The 27,826-nt window shown below is 30.0% G+C and overlaps 1 protein-coding gene across 1 annotated transcript; it reads left to right on the top strand.

Moving 5' to 3' along the window:
• Nucleotides 1-8,477: 8,477 nt before the first annotated feature.
• Nucleotides 8,478-9,589, top strand: LOC136979147 (patched domain-containing protein 3-like). The gene is made up of 2 exons (XM_067275075.1): nucleotides 8,478-8,495; nucleotides 8,567-9,589. The coding sequence occupies exons 1-2, from the start codon at nucleotides 8,478-8,480 to the stop codon at nucleotides 9,587-9,589; spliced, it is 1,041 nt and encodes a 346-aa protein (XP_067131176.1).
• The last annotated feature ends 18,237 nt before the right edge of the window (nucleotides 9,590-27,826 follow it).

Here is a 27,826-nt window from a genome sequence, read left to right as displayed (position 1 = left end):
TGGAAGACGACCAGGCTCTTCTCTTTCTTATCATCTCCCAAAGTGTCCCACTTCATTAATTTTTTGAAATTCTCCACTCTGCAAAAAAGAATATTTTTTATGAGAAAGAAATTGAAGAATTGAGAAGAGTAGAGTTGCAGCTCTCATTCTTACTCGATGTTACTCAACTCAGAGGTCTTCAGGGTCTCACTTGTTCTTATTCTTTCAGATCTAGAACACTGATTTTCAACCGGTGTGCTGCGAAAATCATGGAATGTTATTAAATAAATTGTTTTCGAAAGAAGCTTAAATCAGTGTATCTGTGACGAAATTCCAACTAATCAAATAGTTGGGTTGTATTTGTATACAGTACATTGTGTAACTCTTATCTTTGAATTTCTTTTTTTTTTTTTTGGTGAAAATATTTCGGTGTTGTATTCAATAGTTATAATCGAAATAACGCATTATGTGTTTGATCATGATAGCAAGAAATATACAGAATATTGCTTTCCGAACATCTGGAATTTAATAAGATAAATATTAATGACTCAGTGGAGGTTTCATTGTTAGTTTCAGATTAGATACAGTGTCTCAAATTAAAATTATATTCCAATTACGATTTGTTTCGATTTTACAAGTAGAGAATAAACAGTTTACCAATCCAACTAATGGAGTCTTATATACCCCCTGACAATTATTTTATGACGATTTGAAGAACATTTTATCGCTTATAGAAAATTGAAAAATTGCTACCTGACACTAACTTGATTTTATATGCTGGTTTTAACGTAGAATGAGACACTCTGATTATTTGTCATGTTTTTCTGGGAACTGGCAAAGTGCTCTGAGTGCCTCGAAAGGTTCAATTGTTAATAAGAAAGAAAAACTCATATAATTTTTGTGACGACAACAATCTTGATTGTTTAAACGGTCTACTGCCAGGAGATAAAAAGATAATTTTACTTATCATGCAATAAAAAAATAAAGTGTAATTGATTTTGTGATAGTATTACAAGAAATATATTATTGTGTGGTAAACGATTTAAGTGTTTTAACAGAGGTAGGCTCAGATCATTCACCAGTTCTACTTACAACGATCCCATTGGCATCATCTTGTCTTTTTAATAAACAACTTTTAATTAAACGTGCAATCTGGAGGGATGAATTTAAATCTTCGTTTGCTGTTAGATTAAATAATTTCTTATTAGATGAGTATAGAAGAACCGTCATACCTGATAATCTAGTAGAATGTATAGATAAAACAGCAATTTGGATTTAATCTATAACGTTAATTCTGTATCATGTAAAACTCATAACAAAGAAATGATAATAAGTGCTAACCAAGAGAACAAATTTGTAAAAGTTACTTAAGAAGGCTAGAAAGTCAAATACAGATAAATATACTATAATTTATACAAAAACTATTTAAAAGACTACAAACGTTTATGTCAACAGAAAACAAAATCCTATTTTTCGAACGTGGATAGAAGATCGCTGACATGCAACAACTGTAAAATATTTTGGCGAAAAATTAACTGCTTCGGACGTAAAAGATTATCGAGTTATGTTTCAAGAATACCTTTGGAAAGATTAATAAATTTTTACACTGTAAATTCACCGAATGTCATTTTAAATATTTCCATTTAATTAAAACAAAAAATTAATTAAATTTAAAATGCCGGAGTCAGAGTTGGAATCGACATATTTCCGACTCCGATTCCACAGTTCTGCTTATAGTAATGAAAATTTATAATAGTATTAAAAAATTATACTTTGTCAGAAGCCTGGATTATTATTCCACTATATAAAAAGGCGACGTTAAGAATCTGAAAAATTATTATTACGTTTACATGGTTTCTGTAATTGGGAAAATGTTCACATTTTTATTAAATAAAAGACTAGTGGAATGGATACTTAAATATGAGATTTTGTGTCAGGCGAAGACCTAGCCGATCTTGTCAAGATCAAATATATATATTAAATTCACTGATACAGTTAAAATTGAAAAAAAAAAAAAACTTTATGCTGTTATCATGGACGCCCTATCTGCTTTTGACACTGTAATCATAGAATTTTATGGGCTCTACTAGAAAGAATTTATTTAAATAAGCAGTTTCTTGAACTTGTTATTAATATATATTCCGAAGCTACTGAAAAAGTGGAAATATTATCTTTAACAACTGATTCATTTGTTGTCGATATAGGGGTTTGCAAGGTGAGATTTTCAGCCCTCTGTTTTTTAACATGTACGTCAATGGAGTGATAGTTCGACTTATTATATCTGATTTACGTACAATTTCTCTCTCTGATCACATTGAAATACCTGCACTATGCCGATGACACTATAATTTCGGCTGACTCTGCACTAATGATACAAAATACATTCAATCCTATAGAAATTTTGTCGCGAGTATGAGTTAAATACAAATGTTTCAAAAACAAAGATAATTGTATTTAAGAACGAAGGTCGAACGTCATTCAAAAAAAAATAATTTCTTAATAACCAAACCTTACACGTTGCTTTAAATTATATTTACTTAGAAGTTTCATTTTCGTCTGATGGGATGTTCTTAAAGACTAAAAAGAACAGTATACAAAAAACTAAATTGGCACTGGGTCCTACGTGGCCTCAAGAGCGAAAATTAAATCTGCTTCTACTTTTATGAGTGTTTTATTCGATGATTTCATCCGTATTAGTCTATGCCGCTCCAGTATCACAATACACTTACTATAATAAACTGGAAATCGTTTTTGCTTTATATTTTAGAACAATTTTTATGTTAAATAATGAAATTCCAGCGTACATGTTGCGATTGGAGTTTGTAGTTTCTAGAATAGCGGCAATTGCTATAGAAGTTATAATTTTATTTTGGATACGTCTATTAAAATTGGACGATAAGAGCTACGTTAAACTAGATTATTATAAACTTCACAGATTGGGTTCAATGTCAAACGATTACACATATAATTGGGCATCGGCATAACGAATCCGTTGGATCGACTTTTCTATGGCTATTTCAGGATCCTCATTTGATCGAATGTTAAAATTTGTTAATTACAAAACTGTACTGTGAACAAAGTAAACAAGAAAATTGGTCTCTACTAGAAAAAATTAAGTACATTCAATTATATCATAGCATTAAAACGACGTTTACCTGTGAAGATTATTTGCTTATGGATATAAACGATTACGTTAAACGATTAATTTTTCATTTGAAATGCGGTCAAAATTATATCTTAACGTATAATAGCAGATTAACAATAGATCCTGAAAAAGATATGTAGTAACTGTATTATGCGGATACGGGAAACTTGAGAACATGTATTTCTTCATTGTGTTAAATAATATCAGTAATTTTTGATTTTCTTAACCCTTTGTAACGAATTCAGGTTCATATATATTAATTTATTGTTCTTGTAATTTTCTGGTATTGTAGGTAGATCTAATGAATACCATTTATAAGGCAAGATTTAATTCAAGAACGATTAATAAATAATTATTCGATTTAAACGATGATAGCAATTTGTCAATTTTCTTAACTTCCGTCTGTGAGTAGATGCAAATCTTGAAATTTGTCCAAACGGAAAAGTTTCAAGGCGCAGAGTTAGCATTGAAAGGTTAAGAAATTGTCACATCACCCCTAAAGTCGACCGCTGTTAAACTACCGAAATAGATTCTGCCAGAGACTTTACTATATTTTCACCCAACTGAACACTACTAGTAAAACGGAATTATGAGGAAGGATTTAATTTAAGAAAGATTAATAAATAATTATTCGGTTTAAACAGTGATAGAAATCTTCCAACTCTCCTAACTTCCTTCTGTGAGGATGGAAACCTCGAAACTTGTCCAAACGGAAAACTTTTAAAAATATCGATAATAATTCACATAAAGTTTTATTTACGATTTCGAACCTGGAGTATTTTACAATAATTAACATGTTTTGTAAGAAATAATGAAAATACGTGTTAATTAAAAATCGATTGTTCGTAAACAGCAGTGAAAATTATAGAGAAATTCCGCCATACTCTCAATAATAAAAAAGAAATTCCGGTTATATTCTTAAACTGAAAAAATTCAATTGTTCTAGTACAGCATTATTTTAATTTATAAAGTAAACTTTTTCTTTAAAATAAATATATTTCGAAAAATGCGCTATTTAAACAAAAATTTCGGATAATTCTTATAAATAATAATTAAAGTGAAACATGATTCACGACTAAAACGCAAAAGACACATTTTTCCAATTCAAAACAAGTTTGCGTGATAAAATATAATTAAGGAAAACTAAGTTCTCTGTCTACTCACAGACAACTTTAAAAACAATGGAATGACTAAATTTTTCTTTCGTTTATTTTCAATTCGTATATACAAGAAATAAAAGAAAATTAAATAAGTACATTCATTCAATAAAAGAAAATAACAGTTTTCTGCTTAGCTTCTTTCCGAATATTTAAATATAAAATTTTATTAACTTTTTTCGGCAACATTTGGTAACTCCATTTGTTATTATAATCTTGGGATGTATTTTTGTGGGTAAATTAACACAGAACGTCATTTACAATTCAAGAAAATGTTCTTCATATTATCAGTAATTATCTGCATTATAAAATAGCTGAAGCTGTTCTGAGAGTTTTACCATCTGATCTTGGACATTCAAAATAAATAATAGCCTATTGTCTCACAAAACAATTCATGTTGTAAAGTTTTCAATGTCGTTTTTGTTATTTTATAACAATACTTGTTTTAAAAAAAGTCTTTACTATGACGATTGTGACTTTTGATAGCAGTAAGTGAAAAAACAAATACGGTAATTTGGTACTTACATATGTATTCAAATATATGAACATTAATGCAGAACGCCAACGATTATTGTCATAATTACTATTTAAAATTAATAAATTTTAAATAGTAATAATGACAATAAAGATACATTCGTTCCACAAACACATATCTTAGTAACAATAGCTTTATTTATTAGTTTTTTTAAAGATTTTTAATTTATGTTACTTGTCAGAGAATATAAGAAACAAAGTAATTACTTTTAAAACACAATAAGAGTGTGTTTTGTAAAATATATGATTAAATATAATATCACGTGTAATTGAAAAGTTGTGAGAAATAATTAAATAGTAATTTACAATACTTTTTTCTTGTTAAACCTTCTTTTTTCTATCTCTTTTACATATAAAGCTTAGTTCGGACTGAGCGCGATTCGCTGGCGAAAGCGAAAAACAGATCGAATAACACATCAGATACGACATCGTTTTCGGCGAATTTTACCATTTCGCCAATCGCTTCGAACTTCGGAACTTTTCCGCTAGAGAAAAAATATCGCACCAATCGTACTCTTGCTAGTTGTCACGTGGTTCTTGTTGCTTTCAAGATGGCTACAGAAACATTCTCACGCAATAGAGTACATGTTGTAATCACGCATTTTTACGCACCAATCCATGCTGGGTGAGAGAAATACCCCAGCATGTTTTTTTTTCATCTTATCTTTCTTTCTCAAGTTAAATATTATAAACAGATAACACCAAACCAAGTTGTAAATTTTTATGGGAAAGTTAATTGATAATACTCTTGTATTTTCTGCAAAAAATATTGACAAATAATTACACATTACGCTGCTCAGATTGAACATTTTGTAAGAGAAAAGCAAACAAATCTGTTTGGTTTATTTTAAACTAAATTTTTGGTCATAATGTTTTTCCAGTATTCATTACACACCAATTATAATATTTTTCAGTAAATATAGAAATTTAAAATAATTAGATTTTTTTCTGATTATCGGTTTGAATAGTGAAGATGCTCTACGAAAAATCAATTTAAAAAAAAATTGTACAGAAACCAAAAGAATTTAAAAATTTTTCTATACTTTTACATTTTATTTTTAACCCGATAGGCGTGTTAGGATTCGCGGAACAACGTTATTAATTAAAATTCAAGCCAACGGCTGATAATACGTAAAAGTTTTCCGTGAATTTCAAAATGATTGACGTCGTTGTCGTTTTGCTAAAAAATATGCATAAAATTTCGATTGAGAATTTTTAAAAGTACCATTTTCACGATTAATAGACACTGCTAGTTCTTGTATTACGAATGATATTAACTACACACACTCAGAACACCTTGTGTAATTGTAGCCGTATTTATTACTAGATTCGAAGCGAATACGGCTGCAATTATACAAAATGTTTTGAGTGTGTATAGTTATTAAGAAATGCAGTCTACGAATGATATTAATAGGAATGTGTGCTTTATACGAATCATAATACTTACTCTAATGCACAAGAATAATTCAATACATTTATTTTCGTATAATACTTGATTAATATTCGTATTTAGCAATTTATTCACAGAAAACATTTATAATAATTTATATTTGTCAGATTGATACGTGTTTCCTAAAACAATTCAAACAGGTTTAATGAATAAATTCTAAATATAAAATATAATTACTGTACGAATGAAATAACTATTGTTGTAGATAACAACTATAAATGTTCAAAGATACGATTCGTTCGTTTTGGTGGATATAAACTGCAATATTTTAATAATTTGAGGTTAAATTAATTAATATTAAAGTTTTAAGAATCGTCGCAATTAAGAACTTCTCAAATTGCTTCGTAAAATAATTTAATTAAATTTACATAAAACATTCTTTTAATTAATTACGTGATTAATTCTTCGATAATTACTTATTATGACTGAAATATAATTAGGGCTGTACAAATAAGTTTAAACAATAAATTCTTTACAGCTTACGAAAAAATCTAGCAACGAGATGCATAAATTTTTCGGCGTAACATTGAATATAGGCCTATGTGGGGTCATCTGTTTCGATATTTCATTCAAAAACTTGTTTATGTTAATAATTAACATAAAGTTACACAAAGCATAATCAACACGATAGAGCTGTCTTTATAAAAAGAAAATTGCAAAATGTACTTATGAGCAAAATCTTTATTAAATTTGACTCTTCTGGAATATTGTCACGTGGCTTCCTCTCTCTTTTCACTCCTTGACACTGAACCATCGAAATTCAAAAGCGTCAACCCGCTCGTACAAACAAACCACTATGCATAATTTCAGAAATTTTCGAAGAGAAGCAGTTTTCCTCGCCCACTTCGAAGTTACTAAGCTTCGAAGTGGGTGAGGAAAACTGTTTTTCTCCCCACACCAATTCTACATTTACAGAAAAATCTTGCAAAGTTTTTGTATTTTTCAACGTTTAAAGGTTCTCTGAGTCTAAAAATGTAAAATTTTGAGGATTGTTGTTTGACTGATCGTTATACTTTTTTATGTTATATAACAGCGGAGGAAGAAAAAGTATCGTAGTAAAAAATTTAGTTACAAGTAACGAGGATATAGTTTTGTCTTCCACTCGTATATTAACATGAATCGTTGTTTTATAAATAAAAATAGCAGGCTAAACAATTCCTTATCAGGTATGCTGCATGACGGGTGTGGTTATGAAGACAATTTTAAGTCTTCATAACCACACCCGTCGTGGATTCGGCCAGATTCTCAGTTTGGACCAGGTGCAAAGATTTGGAAAGTTGTATCATTCTATTTTTTATAACATGTTTGAGGAAAACATAAAATTTCCAAGATTATTATCATTTCTATAAATCTATAAGATTGATTATGGCCGTCATTATGGATAGAATTCTCTTACTTCAATCGTGAAAACAATGCACAATAGATAAATATTTTGATGTCATTTTTCTTCTTCAAATGACTGCTACCGAAATAACTTCCTTCATCGATAAAAGACATGCGATACGAACCGGGAAATTAATTAAAGATTAAAATACTTTTCATTAAAATTAAAATTCAAAACAATAGTAAAAAGGATACCACAAAGAAAAAGGCGTTTTCTTTAATTTTTACAAATGTAAATCATAGATAAATGTTCCACGCATTAATAAATTTCGTATTTCTTACGAATGAAAGATTAAACTATAAAGTGAAGTACTCATTCAGCAAATAATATTCATTTTTAAATGAATTAAAGCCATCGTTTTTTTCTTGTTAGTCGTATGAAATAGAGTTAACCCTATAAAAAGCGGAGGAAAAAATAACATTAGAATTATATTGTTTACATCGTTGTTTAAAAAAACATTTTTAGGCAGCTTATTGAATAGGTTTTTTTATACAGTCAAATATTCGATGATATTTTGTTAAAATTTATTTTAATATAAATATGCAACGTTCAATGAGAAAGTTTTTACAGAAACTATTTAACAAAGACTGGCTTCGATTGGTTAAATTCAAAAGAAATTAACCAATGAGACGTAGAACAGAGAAAGGATATGACGTGACAAAACAATTACAGTTTACAGAAGCACTGATTTTCGACTCAGAATTTTCAATACTTGAGGAAATTATTTTTCCAGGTAAAAGGTAGTTCATTCGATCTGATAGAGTCAATCTTCGTGAAGCAGTTTATGCTGAATATTTTAAGGACAATCCAGAATTTTCATAACACAAGATGACAATGAATAAACAGGTAAAATCACTTCACTATATCAAACATTTCAAATGCATATGCTAAAGTAATTTATATTTAAATCTTTTTAGGTAAGAAGAATCGACGCTACAAAGAAAACGAAATGTTTGTGTCTGAGAAACACCGTGTCTATTATAATTGGTCGACTTGGTGTGTTAATTAGTCGATATCCTCTTTATTTTCTTTTTGTTCCTGTCATTGTCTCTGGTTTATTATCAATCGGGCTGATCAGAATTCAAACCAATGATGACAGTGATTCTCTCTTATGTGCGGACAGAGGTAAAGTTTTTGAATCAAAACAGTTTATAGATAAGACATTCTCTACTAATTCGGGTAGTTTTGATTTTTTACGACTTACTAAACTCCCAGATTTTCCAATGATCTACATAGTAAATAATAGAAAAAGCAACATTTTACGAAATAAATTCTTAAACGAAATACGAATTGTAGATAAGATCGCAAAAAATTCTATATTTCATATAGAGGGGAAGAATATTAGTTACTCGGACGTGTGCCAGAGTTTAGATGGCAAGTGTTCAGAAAGCACTCTTATTGATCTGTTAAACAACTCCGAACATGCCATTAATGAAATATTAAAGATGAAGTATCCTGTAAATATGGATCTTTTAACATACGCGTACAAAATCCTTTGTCTGAATTTAGGAGGGGTGACGACAGACGACAAAGGATACATACTCGAAGCCAAAGCCGTTCGTTTACTGTATCCAATAGACGAATCGAATGCAAATAATAAGAAGTGGAGTAAAGAATGGACAAAGGCGGTTTACAACAAGTTAAGGGATTATAGCTTCGAGCATATTAAAACATTTTCCGAGCCAGTAGCGTCAACAGATTTTCAAATAAAACGCATTTCACAGAAATTAGTGCCTTTGATAAGCGTGGCTGTGGTCGTAGTTGCTATCTTCTCAATGGTGACGAACATGACTAACAATTGGGTGAAGTCCAAACCCTGGTTAGGCGTAGCTAGTGTCGTATCCGCCGGTTTGGCTGTGGCCACCGCTTTCGGATTATTATCCGCCTGTGGAGTAGAAAATCTTTTGTGGAACGTCTGCCTTCGATTCTTGGTAAGATAAACCAGAAAATACTTGCAAATATCAATACATTTTGCTTTACTAATTTTTATTATTTTGATATATTAAAGCTACGGAAGTGGACGACTCGTTTGTCGTATTGGCTTGTTGGAAGGTGACAGATTGCGGTGACAGCGTAGAAAAGCGAATGGAACAGACGTATCGCAACGCAGCCGTGTCCATCACCATAACGTCGCTAACGAATTTCTTCTCCTATTGCATTGCCATGACGTCACCATTCCCGGGGATAAGAACGTTCTGTTTGTATGCTGCAACGTGCATCTTCTTCAGTTATTTCTTTCAGTTATTATTTTTCGGCGGATGTTTGGCATTAAGCGGATACAGAGAAGAAAAGGGTCTTCATCCTTTTACATTTAAACCAGCTTTTGGTAAAAATTTTAAATTTATTATCTTATATTACTAATTATTTTCTTAGATTTCTACCTATAGTTTAAAGTTTAAACTTTATTGTGCTACATACTTTTATTTTTAATGACGGGGCATTTCACTTGAGACATTACAGAGGCTGCGTTAGTGTGACTTTAATTAATGGAGAATTCGTTGTAGATTAGAAATTATAAAAATAGTTAATATTATGTCTTAAATGTTTTAATTATAACTTAGGTTATATAATTTTAAATGTTTAAACGTAAAATGTAAAAATTATTTCTACGTTTAAACATTTAAAAATATATGACCTTTTAAAATTTTTATACTTCTGGAATCTGACGGTTTTGAAACTATGAGAAATGCGGAAAAATATGGATGTTTTTCATAGAGTGTACAGAAGGACGATTTTGTACACCCTCTTTGTAGCTGAACAATGACCGTACTATCTGTCTAAAATTTCTTAAATATTGCAGGACATTTGAATATTGAAGGATTAATGCCATTAAATTTTGATGATTAAAGGTCGAATGGGTATGGAGATACCTATATAATATGTCGAATAGGTCATCGCTTAAAGACTAATTTAATCTTTATTGGAGTTTTCTAATTTTTTATAAAACTCGCCTTTACTGTCAAAATTTAGCTTATTCCCACTTTATGATAATTACAAATATAAAAAGGTATAAAAGAAACAATCATATCAGATCGCTCCACACCAATTTCTATTGGTTTCCCGGAAAAGTTAAGCAACCAGTTGCTGCATTTCTTCATATTTTTCACAATAAATCTTGCGATTTAAAGATTTAATTTAAAAGCATTAAAGCAAAACATTTTTTGCAGCCCATAAAATCTTTACATCTATCACTTATAAGTATACACAGTATATCAACAGATAGCAAAGAGACGTATTCTAATGTCATGTATTAATTAATGTTAACGTTTTTATGTATTTGTTTGTGCCTAGAATAAAGGCAATCGGACGGATGTTCCTCGCGTATAAGGAAACAACCGATGATGTTTCTAAACTAATCTAGTCTGAATCCTAGGTCTTCGAATGAGAAACGGTATAACCTTTGTTGCTTTGGACGAATCTCTTCACGGTGTTGACAGTATCGTGTGAAACATTTCCTTTATTACGCACGTAAAAATAGAAGCACTAATTAGATGCTTCTTTTGGGCGTGTCATAAAACGAACATCTCAACTGGTAGTAGCAAATAATCCAGAACATGCTCGTCATACAGCGAAAAGATTCAGATTGAGCAACACAATATCAAACAACACAGACAAATACCTACCAAAAATTGACACAGACTTGATATAAAATCATAGTTATTAAATTTTTGCAATTAAGGTTAAGTCAATAACATGTTTAATTAGAGTATAACTAAGTGCAAATTCGGTTCTATTATTACCATTTTCACTCAGATGGAATGCGTATTTTGAGTACGTTTCCAGTAATTTGATTATATTCTCCAGTTGTTTGTAAGCTCCTGTAATCCTGTTAATATTAGACGTTTCTCCACACACAAAAAAAGACACTTCCACTTATAATCTAACAACGTTTACTTACAAATTATTAAACAAACGAATACAGGAGACTTAGTTATGCTCAACATACTCCACTTTAGCTTCATTAACTCTGGTGTTAATAACTGCAGCAACCCCTCGCGTTCTCACTAGTTTTGCTAAATTAAACTCTCCCAACAAATCCTCAATTGTCAGAGTGACAATTCTTGCAGTGTACAATGCATACAGGCTTACAATTGTTCTGTTTATTGTTTTTTACAACCGTTGAGTAAAATGTTCCTTCATTATTCTATATTAATTTACAGTGGAACCTCGCTTAACGAGCACCTCGCACAACGAGTATTTCGCGTAACAAGGAAAACAAATTGAGAAAATTCCTCGCTTAACGAGCGATATTTCGCATAACGAGTGAGGAGAAGAGGAAAAGTGCCGAATCGTGCGCACGCGGCATGCCCCATCAGTCTGTGTTTAGTACTCGTTCTACTAGTGTCTTAGTGTCGCTTGTAATCACATATTTTTTCAAACTTGTGTTCACATATTACTTATAAACATTAACAACCATAGCCCGTTATATAATAAACATGCGAAATGATATTCCAAATTTTTGGGTCATTAAATTTAATGACCGATTCCAAATTAAATTTTAGAAATGTATGAATTAAAAATTAAATATTTATAATTATTAAATTTAATACGAGATGGAAACGTAACTACTAACCTCTAGTCAAATTAATTTCTAATATTTAATTATAGCCTTTACATAACCCAACAATTTGGCATATTGTTTAGAGTGTTTATCAAACATATTAGCTGTGATATTTTTTTGTTTCTGCAAATCTAATTCTCATTCCAGGATGATTTATTCCGCGCCAAAAGAAATGATTATGATGATGATGATGATGATTCACGCTCCTTAACAGTGTACATTGTACAATTTTTTTGAATAAACGTTATACATAAAACATTTGAGCATTTTTTCGGCGTAGAACGCATTATCGTATTTTACATTAATTTCTGTGAGAAAAATTGTTTTCTTTAACGGGTGTTTCGCATTACGAGTAAAATTCTAGAACGAATTATGCTCGTTAACCGAGGTTCCACTGTACTTTATTTTAAATTCATTATTTTAATTTCAATACTATATTTATAATTTTAACATACATATTCAATAGAATATCTACGGGAGTGTGTACGGTTAAATCATGATTTTACAGACGTCAATATAACGAATGTTCGTAATGAATGTCATATTCAACCCCGAAATGTTAAAGCTATTGATATCGATGTATGGGTGTTTATTTCTTGTTTTTAACAAAAATAATGTAAGCTACGTTTATTTCCTGATTGCAAAGAATGTTTTATATGTAGTTCCATCTTAAATTTTTCGTCTGTAGTAAAGTCGTTAGTTAAACTGCTACAACATACAATCGGTTCCATTCATTCATTTGTTGTACTAACAGATTTTACGAACCAATTAACACTAATTTTATGTAAAATTATCTGCTTTTCCGCTTTATAGTTATCCATGAATTAATCTACTACGACGTACAAGCGCTTCCACTTATTAATACGTTGTATTGAAAAACTTAATGTTAATTGGTCTAAAAAATTTCTGTAAATTTATGATTTTGCTCATTATAGTTTCAATGACATTTTGTGCCATAAGAATTCTTTATTAATATTAAATATCATGCAAATGAATTTAGTTCATGTGTAAAATATGTTTTAATTTTACAGAAACCATTGGACAAAATGACTATTACCCGAAAGAAAATGAAGACTGCTTTATGAAGTTTTTCAGAGATACATTTTCAGCTTTTATTTTTCATCCTGTATCACAAAGTTCTTATTATCTTATCATATTTTATATTATTGTCAATTAGTATATGGGGTGTTATGTCTTTAGAGGAAGGTTTGAATGTTTACGAACTCAATTCAGAAAGCTCTGAAATTACGCAAGGATTTCGTGTTTTCTATAAATATTTTACCGAATACCCTTTCACTGTGCACGTCGTAATTAACGAAACTTTAGATTATTCTAATCCACGAGTTCAAGAGTCAGTTCATGATTTCATGCAGAAATTTTATACTATTGAAAATATAGCCGGATACGAGTACGAATTTTCTTGGTTAAAATATTATAAGGAATTCCAAAATCATCCCATTTCGAAGTATTCCTTGAGGGGTTACGATCTGTCTCAAAAGCAGGATTTTCTGGATGCTCTTCGAAACGTCTTCCTGAAATTCATAGGAACCAAACAATTCAACAATGACATTCATTTTTAATCACAATTACACTGATATTGTCGCCAGTCGTTTCTTTTTCCTAGCGAAAAATGTTTCAAGTAGAGTAACTGAATTCAAACTAGTAAATGATTTATCGAATATAGCGGAAGAAGCGCCATTTTCCGTTGTAATCTATACATTGATAGCACCTTTGGTCGAGCAAGGAATCGTTATCAGACAGATAACGTTTCAAATGTTTTGGATCACTTCCTTGTTAATTTTTTGCATTTTTGTTTCTTTAATTCCCAATTTGCGTTGCGCTCTTATCGTCTCTTTCTGTGTCGTCTCCATCACCGTGCAGACAATCGGATTGGTGTCTTTATGGGCAATCAATCTGGACATCGTGTCTCTGATGTGCTTGATTCTCTGCATCGGGTTTTGTGTCAATTATCCCACCCACATATGCTATTGTTTCATTACTTCGCCTCAAGCAACAACTGAAGAAAAGTTAAAGGATAGTTTATGCCACGTAGGCTTTCCGTTAATTCAAGGAGCTATATCTATTGGATTAGTATTATTAATTGTCGCATTTCATAATATATTTGTGTACACTACATTCGTTAAAATCGTTTTCGTAATTGTAGTGCAAAGCACATTTCACGCATTATTTGTTATTCCTGCAATAATTTCGATAACTTCGTTATGTACAAGAACATGTCAAAAAAGCAGAGATCCATACTTTGTTGGTGAATATAGATGTTATCATTCATAAATATACGAGTAATTTAAAAACTGAAGATATAATGTACAATACATGTGATTTTCGGATAAATTTAATTTTTGGTAATCGGCATACATAAACAGAATTCAATATTTCTTGATTTTGCTTTAACGATGTTTTAGATGTATATAAATTATTTTGTATATTTCGCTTGCATGAGTATATTGTACTCGTATATATGCTTTGTAACAGCATTATGTTAGATATTGCAAACTGGATGGAGAAAGTAAAGTTCAGCAATTACTCGGAATTCAAAATTTTAAAGAAACAACGAGCGAACAATGTTCAAGCAGTTGATTAAATTAAATCTGTTTCTCAGTTGATAAACTCACTACAGTGGACCTTCGTTATAGCGCTGCTTACTATACCGCGCACTCGGTTATAGAGCGGGCGATGTTCGCGACGCGATAAGCTCAAACTCGTTTATACAGGTCCGTGCGGCGTTAGTGAGTAGCGCATTTTATTGTTACTGCGTATTGAGTTATTGTGTATGTATTGAGTTCCTTAATGTATTTTGAATAGTGTTTAATTATTGTATGCATGATGAGTAAAAGAAAAGCTTGACATTATTGCTAAAGTACACTTATTGCTTCTTTACACCGCACCGCTCGGTATAACGCGGGTGTTGTTTCCCGCCCGACATGCGCGTTATATCGGGAGTCGACTGTATTACATGTAATTATAATAGCAATATTGTATTAATAATATGAAAATTGTTTTTTAATAAAAATGTTTCGATTAAATTGATGAAAGAAGTCACTCACAAACAGTTTAACAATGTATAGAAAATCTATAATGGTAAATGGCCTCTATGAATACGAGAAATGTACTCATTTTATTATAGTTTTGTAAAATATGTTTACATTTGTAGTACTAATTATTGTACTATGACGATATACATCAGATCAATTGTAATTATATCTTTACAATGAATTTCTAAAGTACTAAACTATTCTTGTGCCGAGAGTATACTCTATTTTCAATATTCTACCAGATCCATGATAACAGATAAAGTACAGCCTACATAATTCGCTGTAATTTTAAAATAGTTGAACTTGTGATTTCCTGAAATATTCAATAATGATTACATCTTTCTAATTAGGATATAATTAATATACCATATTTGATATAGTATTAGCCCCTAATTGTTCGATCTTTCTGTCGAAAATGTAATGTATATGTTACCGGCTAAACCCGATTTCAGGCCAAACTTGTTTGTCCTAGGCCGAACTGATTTAGAATTATTATTCAAGTATATTAATAGTTAAAATAAAATTAAAAGGCAATCAATTAGATGAACAATATTTATTCAAACATAGTCTACTTAATTATAAAAAAACGGGGTTAATGTTACCTTAGATATCGAAGGTGGCGGCTCGTCTCCGATTGCAGCAATAAGAAGACAGGGAACAGTGGAGACGCACGTTTTAACCTAACCTAACCTAACCTAACCTAACCTTTTAATAAATTACCGTAATTATTACCAACAAAATTATTAGAAGAGGTTAGCTTAGGTTAGAAAGTGCGTCCCCACTGTTCCCTGTCTTGTGATTGCTGCAATCAGAGACGAACCGCCATCTTCGATACCTACGGTAACATTAACCCACCCTGTAAAAATAAATAAAAGATGAAATATTCTATATGTTACACTAAGAAGCACAAACAAGTTCATTTTTAATTTTAGTTTGGCTTTAAAAGTTTTTTTTATTATTTCGTCTGAATTTTTGAAAACATTTTCGAAACTTAATTACTCTTAAAAATGCATGGCTTAATAAAAAAATACAAACTGATAAGAACTGATTAGCTTATTTTTATTTTATAGTTTTGTACAAGTGTTTTGTCACTTCTAATCAATACCAACTAGTTTGTCCTGACGCACATAGGACAAACTAGTTTGGCCGGTAACATATATAAATTATATGACCTGTAATTTATCTTCTTTATTGTATTTATTAAAATGCTGCAGATAAACTATTTAAACTGTTAAATATTGTCTAATCTTCCCACGTCTAAATAACGTCTGACAATACGATATTTCCCTTTCTAATTTCATTTCATAGTTACAGAACACTATTAATAACGCCAGTATACAATATGTTTAACAATTGTTTTACAATTTAAGAGTTTTATAGTAATTAATGGACAATTTACATTTTCACAAACATTATTTTAACTTAATGTAATAAGAAAATTGTCTCTGCAATTGTTTGAATAGTAACAAAACGTTTTTACTGATACATTACTCCACGCGGCGTATTCAGAAGCCCTGCTGTATTAGTTTCTGTTTTAAATGAGTTTTAATATACAGGTGTAGAACTAAATAAAGGAAACAAACACGTAATTTCATTTCTTTTATTTAAAATAATCGTTTGATGTGAATTAAGCTTTTAATATACTAAAACCTTTCATTTTTTTTAAATCGAACCAGTTTCTGCTTTCGGGGCACCGTGTATACTATAATGTGTTATGTCTACCCCTAAAGTCGAATAAAATCTCACGTATCTTAAAGTTGTGCTTAAACCAAACTAGACGAATTTAGCGGGTTCCCGCACACACTTTTGGCCTGTTTTATAGTAAAACAGTTAGATAAACATATCAACGACATAGCGCATTCCATGCTAATTATATGTATGAAAGTTGCTTTTTCATGCAACGTACCCTTTATTCACGAGCATTGTTACCAGTTTAGTGGAAACCCACCAGATCTAGTGTAAATATGAAAATTTAAGTTAATCTATTACGCAAAATTTATTGTTTGAATAAACAGAAATATAATTTCGTGACGTAGGTAAAAATATATTTATTTAAAACATTATTGTTTCATATATTGTTCTTATAATAATAAATATAAATAAATTCAATATTTCACGGAATTAATTTCTTATTCCACTATTTTGTACTTTGCCTTTGAATGAATACTTTTGTATTTTTCATAAGTATTATAATTCCGTACGTAGAAATCTTCATAACTCAGACTGGCTATTTGCTGGTTTCTTCAAATTTAAGATTTACAGATTTTATCATTGTATGTTAAAAGTATTAAAAATCATTCTCTGATAATTATGATTTCTATACAATATATATATATATATATAATCCCAGTATATTATTTAGGAATATATTCCACACATTTCGATAAGTTACATAAGCGATCTGCAATACTTCCAACAGAGTTGTATTATTTTTAACCAGGTTAAATTGTTTAACGTTCCCCATTCGTTTATGCACCCTCTTTAATCACTCTAGAAATGACACATAACAAGGCTGTGCTACGTTGAAATTAATCAATAAGTCTGCAAAACGTTATTGTACAAATATGACGATTTTAGTCTCTGTAATCCAAAATTATTCTTGGTAGACAAATCTCACAGCAATCTTATTGGCAAATTAAATTTATTTCGTAAAGACTACATCAAATGCATTTCGGGCTGGTGTAATATCTTTCAGTCCCTCTTCAGTGCTAAAACAATAACAAAGAACGTGAAATGTTAAACTAAAACACGACATGGATGTATAGCTACACCATAACTATAAACTTTGGAGAAAAACTTACAATAACCGTTTGTGGTAGTTACAATGATATTTCTATAGGTAAGGGTGGTAAACTTTGCACACATTTATAGGGATCCTAAAATTACAATTATCTTTTTTTGTACAAAACAATATAAGGCTAATACAGGTAATATCTTAAACAATACTTATACTTACAAGTTTTAAGAAACTTTTCACACACGTGTATAATAAACATACTAAAACCATCCAATTATTAAAACAATTTTTTGACAAACAATTATATAGATAATTCTAAAGCACTACAAATTTTTGACATCATTAACATCAGTATACCACAATCAACACTTCACAACAGTAATCAAGTGATATCCATTTATTTTATATCAGCGCCATATATCAGCGGTATAATCTGATAGATGGCTTCTAATAAATTACCATAATTATTACCATCAAAATTATTAGAATATTTTAGGTTAAGTTAGAACGTGCGTCCCCACTGTTTCCTTTCTTCTATTTGCTGGAATCAGAGACGAGCCGCCATTTTGGAATCACAGGTAACATTAACCGACAATTTTTATAATTTCTAATTTTTTCTACAAAGTAGCTATTAACTAAAGTCAGTTTAATGTTGCCACAAAACTAATTGTATGTTTCCTAAGCTCAGGAAAAGATAGATCTGCAAAGACATAGAGATGCATTTATTTCCAAATTTAGGTTAGTTAATACAAGAGAAAGCTTGGTAACTAAATCTTTAGTTATCTCGAGCAATTGCTTGAAAACTGTAGAAATTGTCGACATCGTTGTATAAGAGAATTCATTTTTGTTATTTCTATGATGATCATTTGTTATTGTGGGTAACACTATGTCTCATTGTACTGTTTCTTTATAGATGTTGATTTTCTTAGTTTATTATATTTCAGCTTATTAATGAGTTTATTTCTGTTTTTGTTCGCTTAGTTCATTGATAGTTGCTTGACTTTTACTACGTCAACAGAATCTGCCAGGAAAATAGTTAAAGATATATGCATTTGATCTGTTTACAGCGAGAGATATTGTGTTAAAAAATCGGTATCTGTAAAATGTTTACAAGAATTATCTTCACTTACAGCAGTGGTAAGCAAGTAATTTGGATTCGCATTTCACGTGCAATTACAGTTGATCGCATGCATTTTTTATTACGGTGTTGTAGTGTTTAAGCTCGCTAAATATCAGCATAACCTTCAATACTCTAGGTACTAACATAATATATTGTAACGATCTGGAAACTAGAAATACTTTTGGAAATTAGAATTACTAGAAATATATTTTCATTTTTTCACCAGCCAAATTTATTTTGAATCTTCTTTGTCACGAATATCTGTGTAATTAGTGTTGCATAGCGTTACGGGTTGACTGATGACCTCGTGGGCCGTGAATTGCTTATCAATGATTTACAAAATATAATACATTACCATCATTAGTGTTGCATCAGATTAGGAGAATAATGTTACGAATATTATTAGTTATTTTCACAAAACATACTCAAGAATCCATCGAAAATATTGATTCACATACCATCGATTTTATGATCCTATAATTATATTTCTTGGAAAAACTGTTGGTAAGAAAATGTCACTACAAAATTTTATTCGACAGTCGATTTCTAAATTCAATGTTAAATTCAAACAATATTAAATTTTAGAAGGTCATTCAGACGAAAAAGTAAATATAATTTCGAATAAATAAATATTTGAACCAATAACGAATTTCCTTTTATTTTGGGTATGAATAAACAACAGGTTAAATATTTTAATATACACTGCATATAGAATATTTTCAAAAAAGTTATACATATAATCTAGCAGTTCCTTCTGTAAGTGAAATTTGAAAAATGCTAATAAATGACGTCAAATAAGCGCCAAGCTGTGCATTTTTACATGATCATGATCTTTTAAACAATAAGAATTAAATTGAAAAATGCAAAATGACAAATATGAATATATTGTAGAATTTGTAGTAAATGGAAGAAAATTAAAAAACAAATTAAATAGCAATGTATGTCGAATATTTAGAGAAATCAATAATATTGGAAAGTACAGTCAAACCTGTTTTTATGTGGGGGGATAGAAACCGCATTAAAAAAAACGCATAAAAAACGCACGAAACATCACGAATGGCTGTAAAAAATAGTTTTCGCAACACAATTAAAAAAATATTTTTTTATGCGGTCAACAGGGACCGCATAAAAAAAGTCTCACATAGAAAATAACTCAAAACCGTACGAAATAGAATTTATTGACAACAGATGTCAGCACTTGACTGCATCGTCTTGTCTATCGTCTGTTTTACATATTTTTGTCCAGGTAGTGTTTTGTTGACTTAAAAAGTAAATAATTTCATTTTTCGCATATTCATGCAATAATATTACTATAATAAGTGCATTTATGCTATAATAAGTTCATTTAGCTATAATAAGTGAACGTGAGACATGACAAATCGCACGAGACTAGTCGCCAACTATACCGCACAAATAAAAAAATCGCACATAAAAAGACCGCATAAAAACAGGTTTGACTGTATATGAAACAATTAAATACTTATTCGGAAGTGTACACTATTGCTAATCTGTTTTTCAATAATTCGTCACATTCTGATTAGTCGTCTATGCTTTCCGTTTCCGTGAAAATGTTAATTATATCATACATCCTTTTCTCCCTCTTTACTCGGACTTCATATTTCGTGTACAGTATTGCATTTCAGCCTTTCTGCGAAAATGACCGGCACCGAAGGACGACAAATTACGTCATACATAGCCTATTCAATAATGACAATATTAGTTTTATCGTTTAAAAATTATTATTACTTACGTGACAAAAACAGAAAATTAAATTACAACACAATTTAAGAAAATTCATTTCTTTAAGGATACGCGACAATTGGGAATTGTGTTGAGGGAGATACTTCCCAAGAGAACGTCTATTAAAATCTGGTCCATATTTAAATATTAAAAACGTGAAGAAAACACGGTAAACTCCATGTGGCCAGGCGAGAATCCCACAACCATCGGTGTTTGGTAGTTTTATCCACTCGATCACTGGTGGGCACTACTTAAGAGTGATGTTAGGAAATATAATTGTTTAGTGTTTTCAGCAAAACGTGAACATAGTGGCCATATCTGGCAGAGTCGGAATATCTCGCTTACAAAACAATACGAATGAGCTGACAAAATCTTATAATCAAATGCAGTTTGAAATTTAAATTGATAAATTTGAGTGTAATTTGTGTACTGAAGACATTTTTACTAATCAAAAATAAAAATACAGAGAACAGCGATTGTTAATAGCATTAAGACAGATATACAGTTTAATATTATATTGTTACGCACACACAACAACCCGTCCACAAGTTATCACATCGATGAAGTGCAGTAATTGTGCAGGTGTTGTTCGCATCGTCGTATTTCGATTAAAATACTTCTCTTAATAATTGCTTAAAGATATTGATTTGTCTCTCATTTAAACGTTACTACATTTGTCGTCACGTTCTTTCTTCACAAGTGATTTCAACAAGGTAAGAAATAATTATCGTTTTCGGACGGGTAAAACTTAATAATACATTGGTATAATTTTCTTTTTCAAGAGAAAAATAATGACATCTTTGGTGGTAAACGTACAATCAAGAGTAGTACAACTGACGAATGGGCTAACGATTTCATAAAAATTTCTTTTGTTAAATATGACAATTTTAGGTCTAAACATACAAAACGAAACGTTATCGCTTCACAGTATCATTTTACTAATTATTCAAAAAGTTTATATTGTGTAGTATTGTTATAAAACAATTATTAAATTTAACTTTGACCATTCGGTGGGTGAATTGCTAAATATATCAGTTTATGTATTATTTCTAATTATGTCAATAATTGCTTTCTATTTATTTGTAATTTACAAACAAAATCTTGTGTGTAATTTGAAAGAATTGTTTCTTTTAAGAAATTCAAAACAATTAAATGTCAAAAGCGTCGTATTATTAATGGCTCTTACCTGGATCCATGCTGTAGTTTATATAGTTTTTTTCTTATTTGTTATTATTCCAACAGAAAACGAAAATAATAATTAATTCATTTCATGTAAGAGACAATTTTCGGAATTACTATTACGGAAAATATTTTACTTGTAATTGTAATTGTCTTAGAGATATCTAACGCAGTGTTCTCAACAGTACCACAGCATTTCTGTTTCATTTTATTCATTTCGATCTGCATAGAATTAGAAAAAAAATTTGTGGAATTGTTGCGTAAAATAGAGAATTATACACGTGAAGACTTCTGCAGAGAAATTTCTGATTTGCCTGAAAAATTTATGAAGATCAAGACAATCGTAGACAATTTTGAAGAATTTTATTCGTCCATGTTGTTAGTTTGGACAACTGTCGCGGGAGGAAATATTGTTCTGTCTGTTTGTTGGTTCTTTGCCTCGTTATCTGGTTTCGAGAGAAATCACAATATTGGGATGTTAGCTTATTATTATTATTTTTTTTTTCAGTTCAGTTATTTAATTAAAAGATACCATAGGTACATAACCGGTGCCGTTAATACATAACCGGAGATGTTAGCTATAAATTTATTTCTATTCTTCTTATTTACGAATGTGTGCTTCGCTGCTTCTCGTATGTCTAAGGCTGCAAGAAAAATCAGCACTGCCGTCTACACAAAATCTCTTTTTTGTAATGTTTTCGTGCAAGATTGTGCGTACAAATTTTCTATGAGATGCCTTGAAGAAATCCCTCAGTTCACGGGACGGGATATATTTGTTGTCAATCGTGCTTTGGTATTCACTATCATTGGAATAGCAATTTCTTACGCTATCATACTAACCAAATATCAACAATAATTGTTAATTATTAAATGTGTAATATCTATAATTCTAAGTTTAAAAGCTCTTATAGAATAAACCATTAATTCGGCCAAAATTGTGAACAACGTAAACAAAAACGTGGTAATTTTTCGGAAGTTATTTTGTATGGACGTTTGTTAAAATGAATTTGTGAAAAAGCTGAGCTCTGGATACAGGTTACAGTTAATGGCTATTTCACTGTATAATAATCGAACTTTTCAAAATAACGAATGAAAATAAAATCATTAAATATAGTGTTTCAGTTATTTAAATTTATCCCCAGCAAAATAGTTTTAATTACGATTATTTTTAATTGAAATTATTCTATTACATAAACTACATATCCTGTTCATTATATTACTTTCTTGCATGAATGTTGCTAACAAGAATACCTAAATATATAATTTTAGAAATTTATATAAAATTTGTTATAATACGTACTGAAATTTAATTTGTTATTTGACTAAGTAAATAAAAATTTCAATTAAGAACTTTGTTATTACTTTGCAGCAACGAATGTGCATTATGCATTTTAACAAAACATTATCGATTGTTACGTCCATAGAAAAAATAAAGTCAACGTTTGTTTAACGATATTGATTTGTGTGTTCTCATTTGACACACATACATTGGAATATTGCTACATTATTTACAAAAGTCTACTTTGAAAAGTGAATTTATCGAAAGAGAAAATATTATTTTCGGACTATTAAAAATTCATAATTTACTAATAAAAATTAATTTAAAATGTCTAAGTTACAAGACATATTGTAAAATAATAATTATTTACAATATAAATTTTTATTTCCACAATATGAAAATTGTTAATAGTTTGTCATTGGTTTTTATTTACCAAAGATAAGGCTAGTACACATCTGTTTTTGTAAAAATTATTCCACAGAAATATCAGTTTTTTTTTTTCTGTAACACCACGGCATCTCTGTTTGGTAGTATTTGTTTCAATCTACACAGAATTACAAATGGCATGTGTTAAATTATTACAGAAAACAGAAAATTATATACGAAAATACATACTGCAATTTTCCATCTGCTGAAGAAATTTATGAAGGCTAAAACAATCATGAGAGATTTTGAAGTTTTATTTTTCTATACCGCTAGTTGACATAATTTTCACAGGAGAAAATACAATTAATTATCGGTTTTCTTCTTTATATAACATAGCGGTAAGTGACGTTAGCGGGTATATCATACTAAATGAATTTTCATTGTGTAATTTTTGAACATCTGTCACCGCTTCTCATGTATCCGATAAACTTACATTTTACAACTTATTCAAAAAAATTCAATAATTATGAATCGAATCGAATTGTGACAAGTTATCTCGCCATCGATATTTATGAATGTAATTCCCGGATATATTGGACGAGTCGCTCACAATTAAGTCACTCCTAATGCAAGCATAGCCAAATTCATAATTTCAATTAAACATGCCCTCTTACAACCGACACTATTTACAAACCATTCAACTATGTTAAGAATTATCTGATTTATTATTATACGATTTAGATATATAAATCTTCTAAATGTAACTCATTTTCATACGCTGTTTAATAAATGTCTTGAGTATATATTTTGCATGTAAATCACATGCGAGAATATAAAAAATTCAAACGAATATTAAAATTTATTTTCCACATATTTTGTGTTTACCAGTCGTAATAACAATATATTTTCATGCGACTACACGCTATTGATTAGTGTTTCGGTAGCAATAATACTAGTCAATATTTCTTTAACGATATTGATTGTTTCCCATTTCTCACAAAGACTTGTCAACGTTGCTACATTTCTCTTCGCGGTCTATTTTCAAAAGGGAATCTATCGAGGTAACGAATAAGTAATTATTTTCGGAATGACAAAATTTTATAATTTGTACAAATTTTTTTACAGAGCCTAAAATACAGCCATGGGATCATCTGTGATCAAAATACATCCCAGAATAGAAAATCAATTAGATCAGGTAACATTTTCGTGGAAAGTTCTTTTTGTAAATATGAAAATTTTAGGTCTAAGCATACAAAACGAAAAATTGTCATTTTACAATGGGTTTGTATTAATTATTCAGAAAATATATATTTGTTGGTATGTCTATGCTGTAATGTCTAACTTTAATATTGCAAGTTCAGTGAGGAATTTGCTGAGTTCCTTAGTTTTTATATTGTCTTTAATTATGTCACTAATTGCTTTCTACTTATTTATAATTTACAAAAAGCAGCTTCACTGCAATTTACTAAAATTATTACTTTTGAGAAGTTATACAAAATCATTTAAAAACATCATAGTGTTAATCGGTCTAACCTGGATCTATGCTATAATTTATATGCATTTATTTATATTTGTTGTTGTTCCAAAATGGAAGGAAGATCTGATTAATGCGTATAATCTAAGAACATTTTTCGGTATTGCCATCGAGGAAAATAAGACAATCTCAATTGTAATATTTCTTGAAATGATTTATCTGCTGTTTTTAATAATACCACAGCATTTCTGTTTTATATTATTAATTTCAATCTGCAAAGAATTAGAAACGGCGTTTACGGAATTGTTGCATAAAATAGAGAATTGTACGTATGAAGTTTTTTGCACAGAAATTTCTCGTCTACCAATGGAATTTATGGAAATCAAGAAAATCCTGAACAGGTTTGAAGAGTTTTATTCTTCGATTCTATTACTTTTGACAATTGTCACCGGAGGTAATACGATTTATTCCTGCAAGTTGTTAGTTCTCGCTTTACGTGAGATGGGTTTACGAAGTTTTATTGAATGTGCTATATTGAATACCTTTCCGTTCTTTTTGTTTATAAACGTTTGTATCAATTCTTCTCGTGTATCGGATGTTGCAAGAAAAATCTCCACAGCCGTCTATACAAAGTCACTGTCTTGTGATGTGTCCGTGCAGGATTCTGCATACAAATTTTCGGTTAAGTGTCTTGACGAAGTCCCTCATTTCACGGGATGGAATATATTCAATGTCGATCGTGGTTTGATATTTACTATTATAGGACTTACAATATCCTACACAATTATAATAAACCAATTTTCTCAAAGTAAGTTGTAAAATTTGATCTATTCCTAATTCTCAGTACTTTAAATTTTCATTTTTTTCATACGATGAATTATTAATATAATTATTTAGAAGTTAAAATTCAATAAATTAATTTATTATATCTATTATTTCTGAGTATTGTTAGAGAATAAACGATGATCGTTAAGTTTCAATCTATAATTGATATTTAACATGGAAAAGTGTTGTGATGGTAAAATGCAATTAGTTTTAGAATAATACTAATTTTAGCTTTATATAATTCTGGTTATTCTTTGATCGTGCATTTGTAATATAGTATAAGTTAGTTTGTGTAACACCTACGGGATTATTGGAGGATTGCCATATTTTTGCGAAATGTACTTATACGTGAACTAAGTGTTACGATCTGTTGTAATACGTATAGTGCAGTCTTCGTTTAATTTGTTTACAGATTCTCTTATGAGATAACACAGAGTATCAGTATAATGAGATCTTTTCTAGACCTCACAAGATGTATCAACGTGCATGATCACAAATCGTATCTTTGACTTTATTTCTGCACACCGAGTTCGAGAAAATTTCGATTTGCGGAGTGCTGACATTTTCGGTTAATTCTCAAGCACTTGACAGGGTGTTAAATATCAATTGTCGAATGAATTAACTTTTACTGTATTATCGTATAAAAATTATGTTTGTTATAATTTAAGAATTAGTGTTAACAATATCAAAACAAATATAATTTTCAATAAAAAAATTGTTAATTCAGCACTTTCAATTCGCCGTTTATAGTAGCTTCGTATGAAGTAAAGTTTTTCATTAGTAGTTATTATATACCTATATTGAGATATTTTACCTGTGTTTATGTATGTTGCGTAGAATACAAAGAATTATGTCCTTGTCTCTTCAGAATTTACCTTCTGTTCTTTATGCCAATAGGATTGTTCTTATTTAGCTACTATGCGAGAATGCATATCTGTAAATTACTGAAGTAAGTTTTTTGAATACCTCTCTATAGATATTACTAAAAATAGATGTCATTCTTCTCCAGAAAAAATATCAGAATACTTACCATAATGAATAAAAAATATAAAACATATGTACTGTACCTAAAACCGGTATCAAGATCTTATAATTGTGCACATTTTTTTCCATATTACATTATTCGGTTATATAATGATATCTTACACTACGTAATTATAATATCAGCGTAATGTTGTGTCTTGTGTACTATCCGCACACTTTTCTGTCGCGTTTTTTAGTATAACGGCCGGATAAATAAACCAATGGCAGCGCAGTTTATATGAAACGGGCAATATCATTGGTTTGCTTATTTAGTGTAATAAAGTCGCTTTTCCATGCACCGTACTCTTTATTAATGTGCAGAGTTACCAGTTTAGTGGCGACCAACCAGATCTATTGTAAATATCTTAATTTGAATTAAACTATAAAGCAAAATGTATTGTTTGAGTACATTGTGTGAGTCATAAAAACGTAATTTTGTGATATAAGTATACTCATACTAAGTTATTTTTTTTCATATAAGTTTATTATAATGATTCAGTTAAATATATCGCGAAATTACATTTTCAGCTACTATTTTGTACTTTGCGTTTGAATGAATACTTTTGTACTTTTCATAATTATTCTAATCCGTATGTACAAGTCCCCGTAACTAAAACTGGCCAGTTTTGGTTTTTAAAATTCAAGATTTACAGATTTTTCTTATGGTAAAAGTATGAAAAATCATTCTTTAATAAATATAGTTTTTAAACAATACATCCAGGTATATTATTTAGGCGAAGTTTTCCTTCATTTCGATAATTTACCTGCGATTTACAATATCTACAACAGACTTGCATATTTCATACCAGAGTACGTTGTC

Source organism: Centruroides vittatus, unplaced genomic scaffold, assembly GCF_030686945.1.
Source record: "Centruroides vittatus isolate TY-2023 unplaced genomic scaffold, ASM3068694v2 contig_591, whole genome shotgun sequence".
NCBI classification, from domain to species: Eukaryota; Metazoa; Arthropoda; class Arachnida; order Scorpiones; family Buthidae; genus Centruroides; species Centruroides vittatus.
The sequence above is the reverse complement of the archived record's forward strand: the minus strand, read 5'-3'. Positions and strand labels throughout refer to the sequence as shown.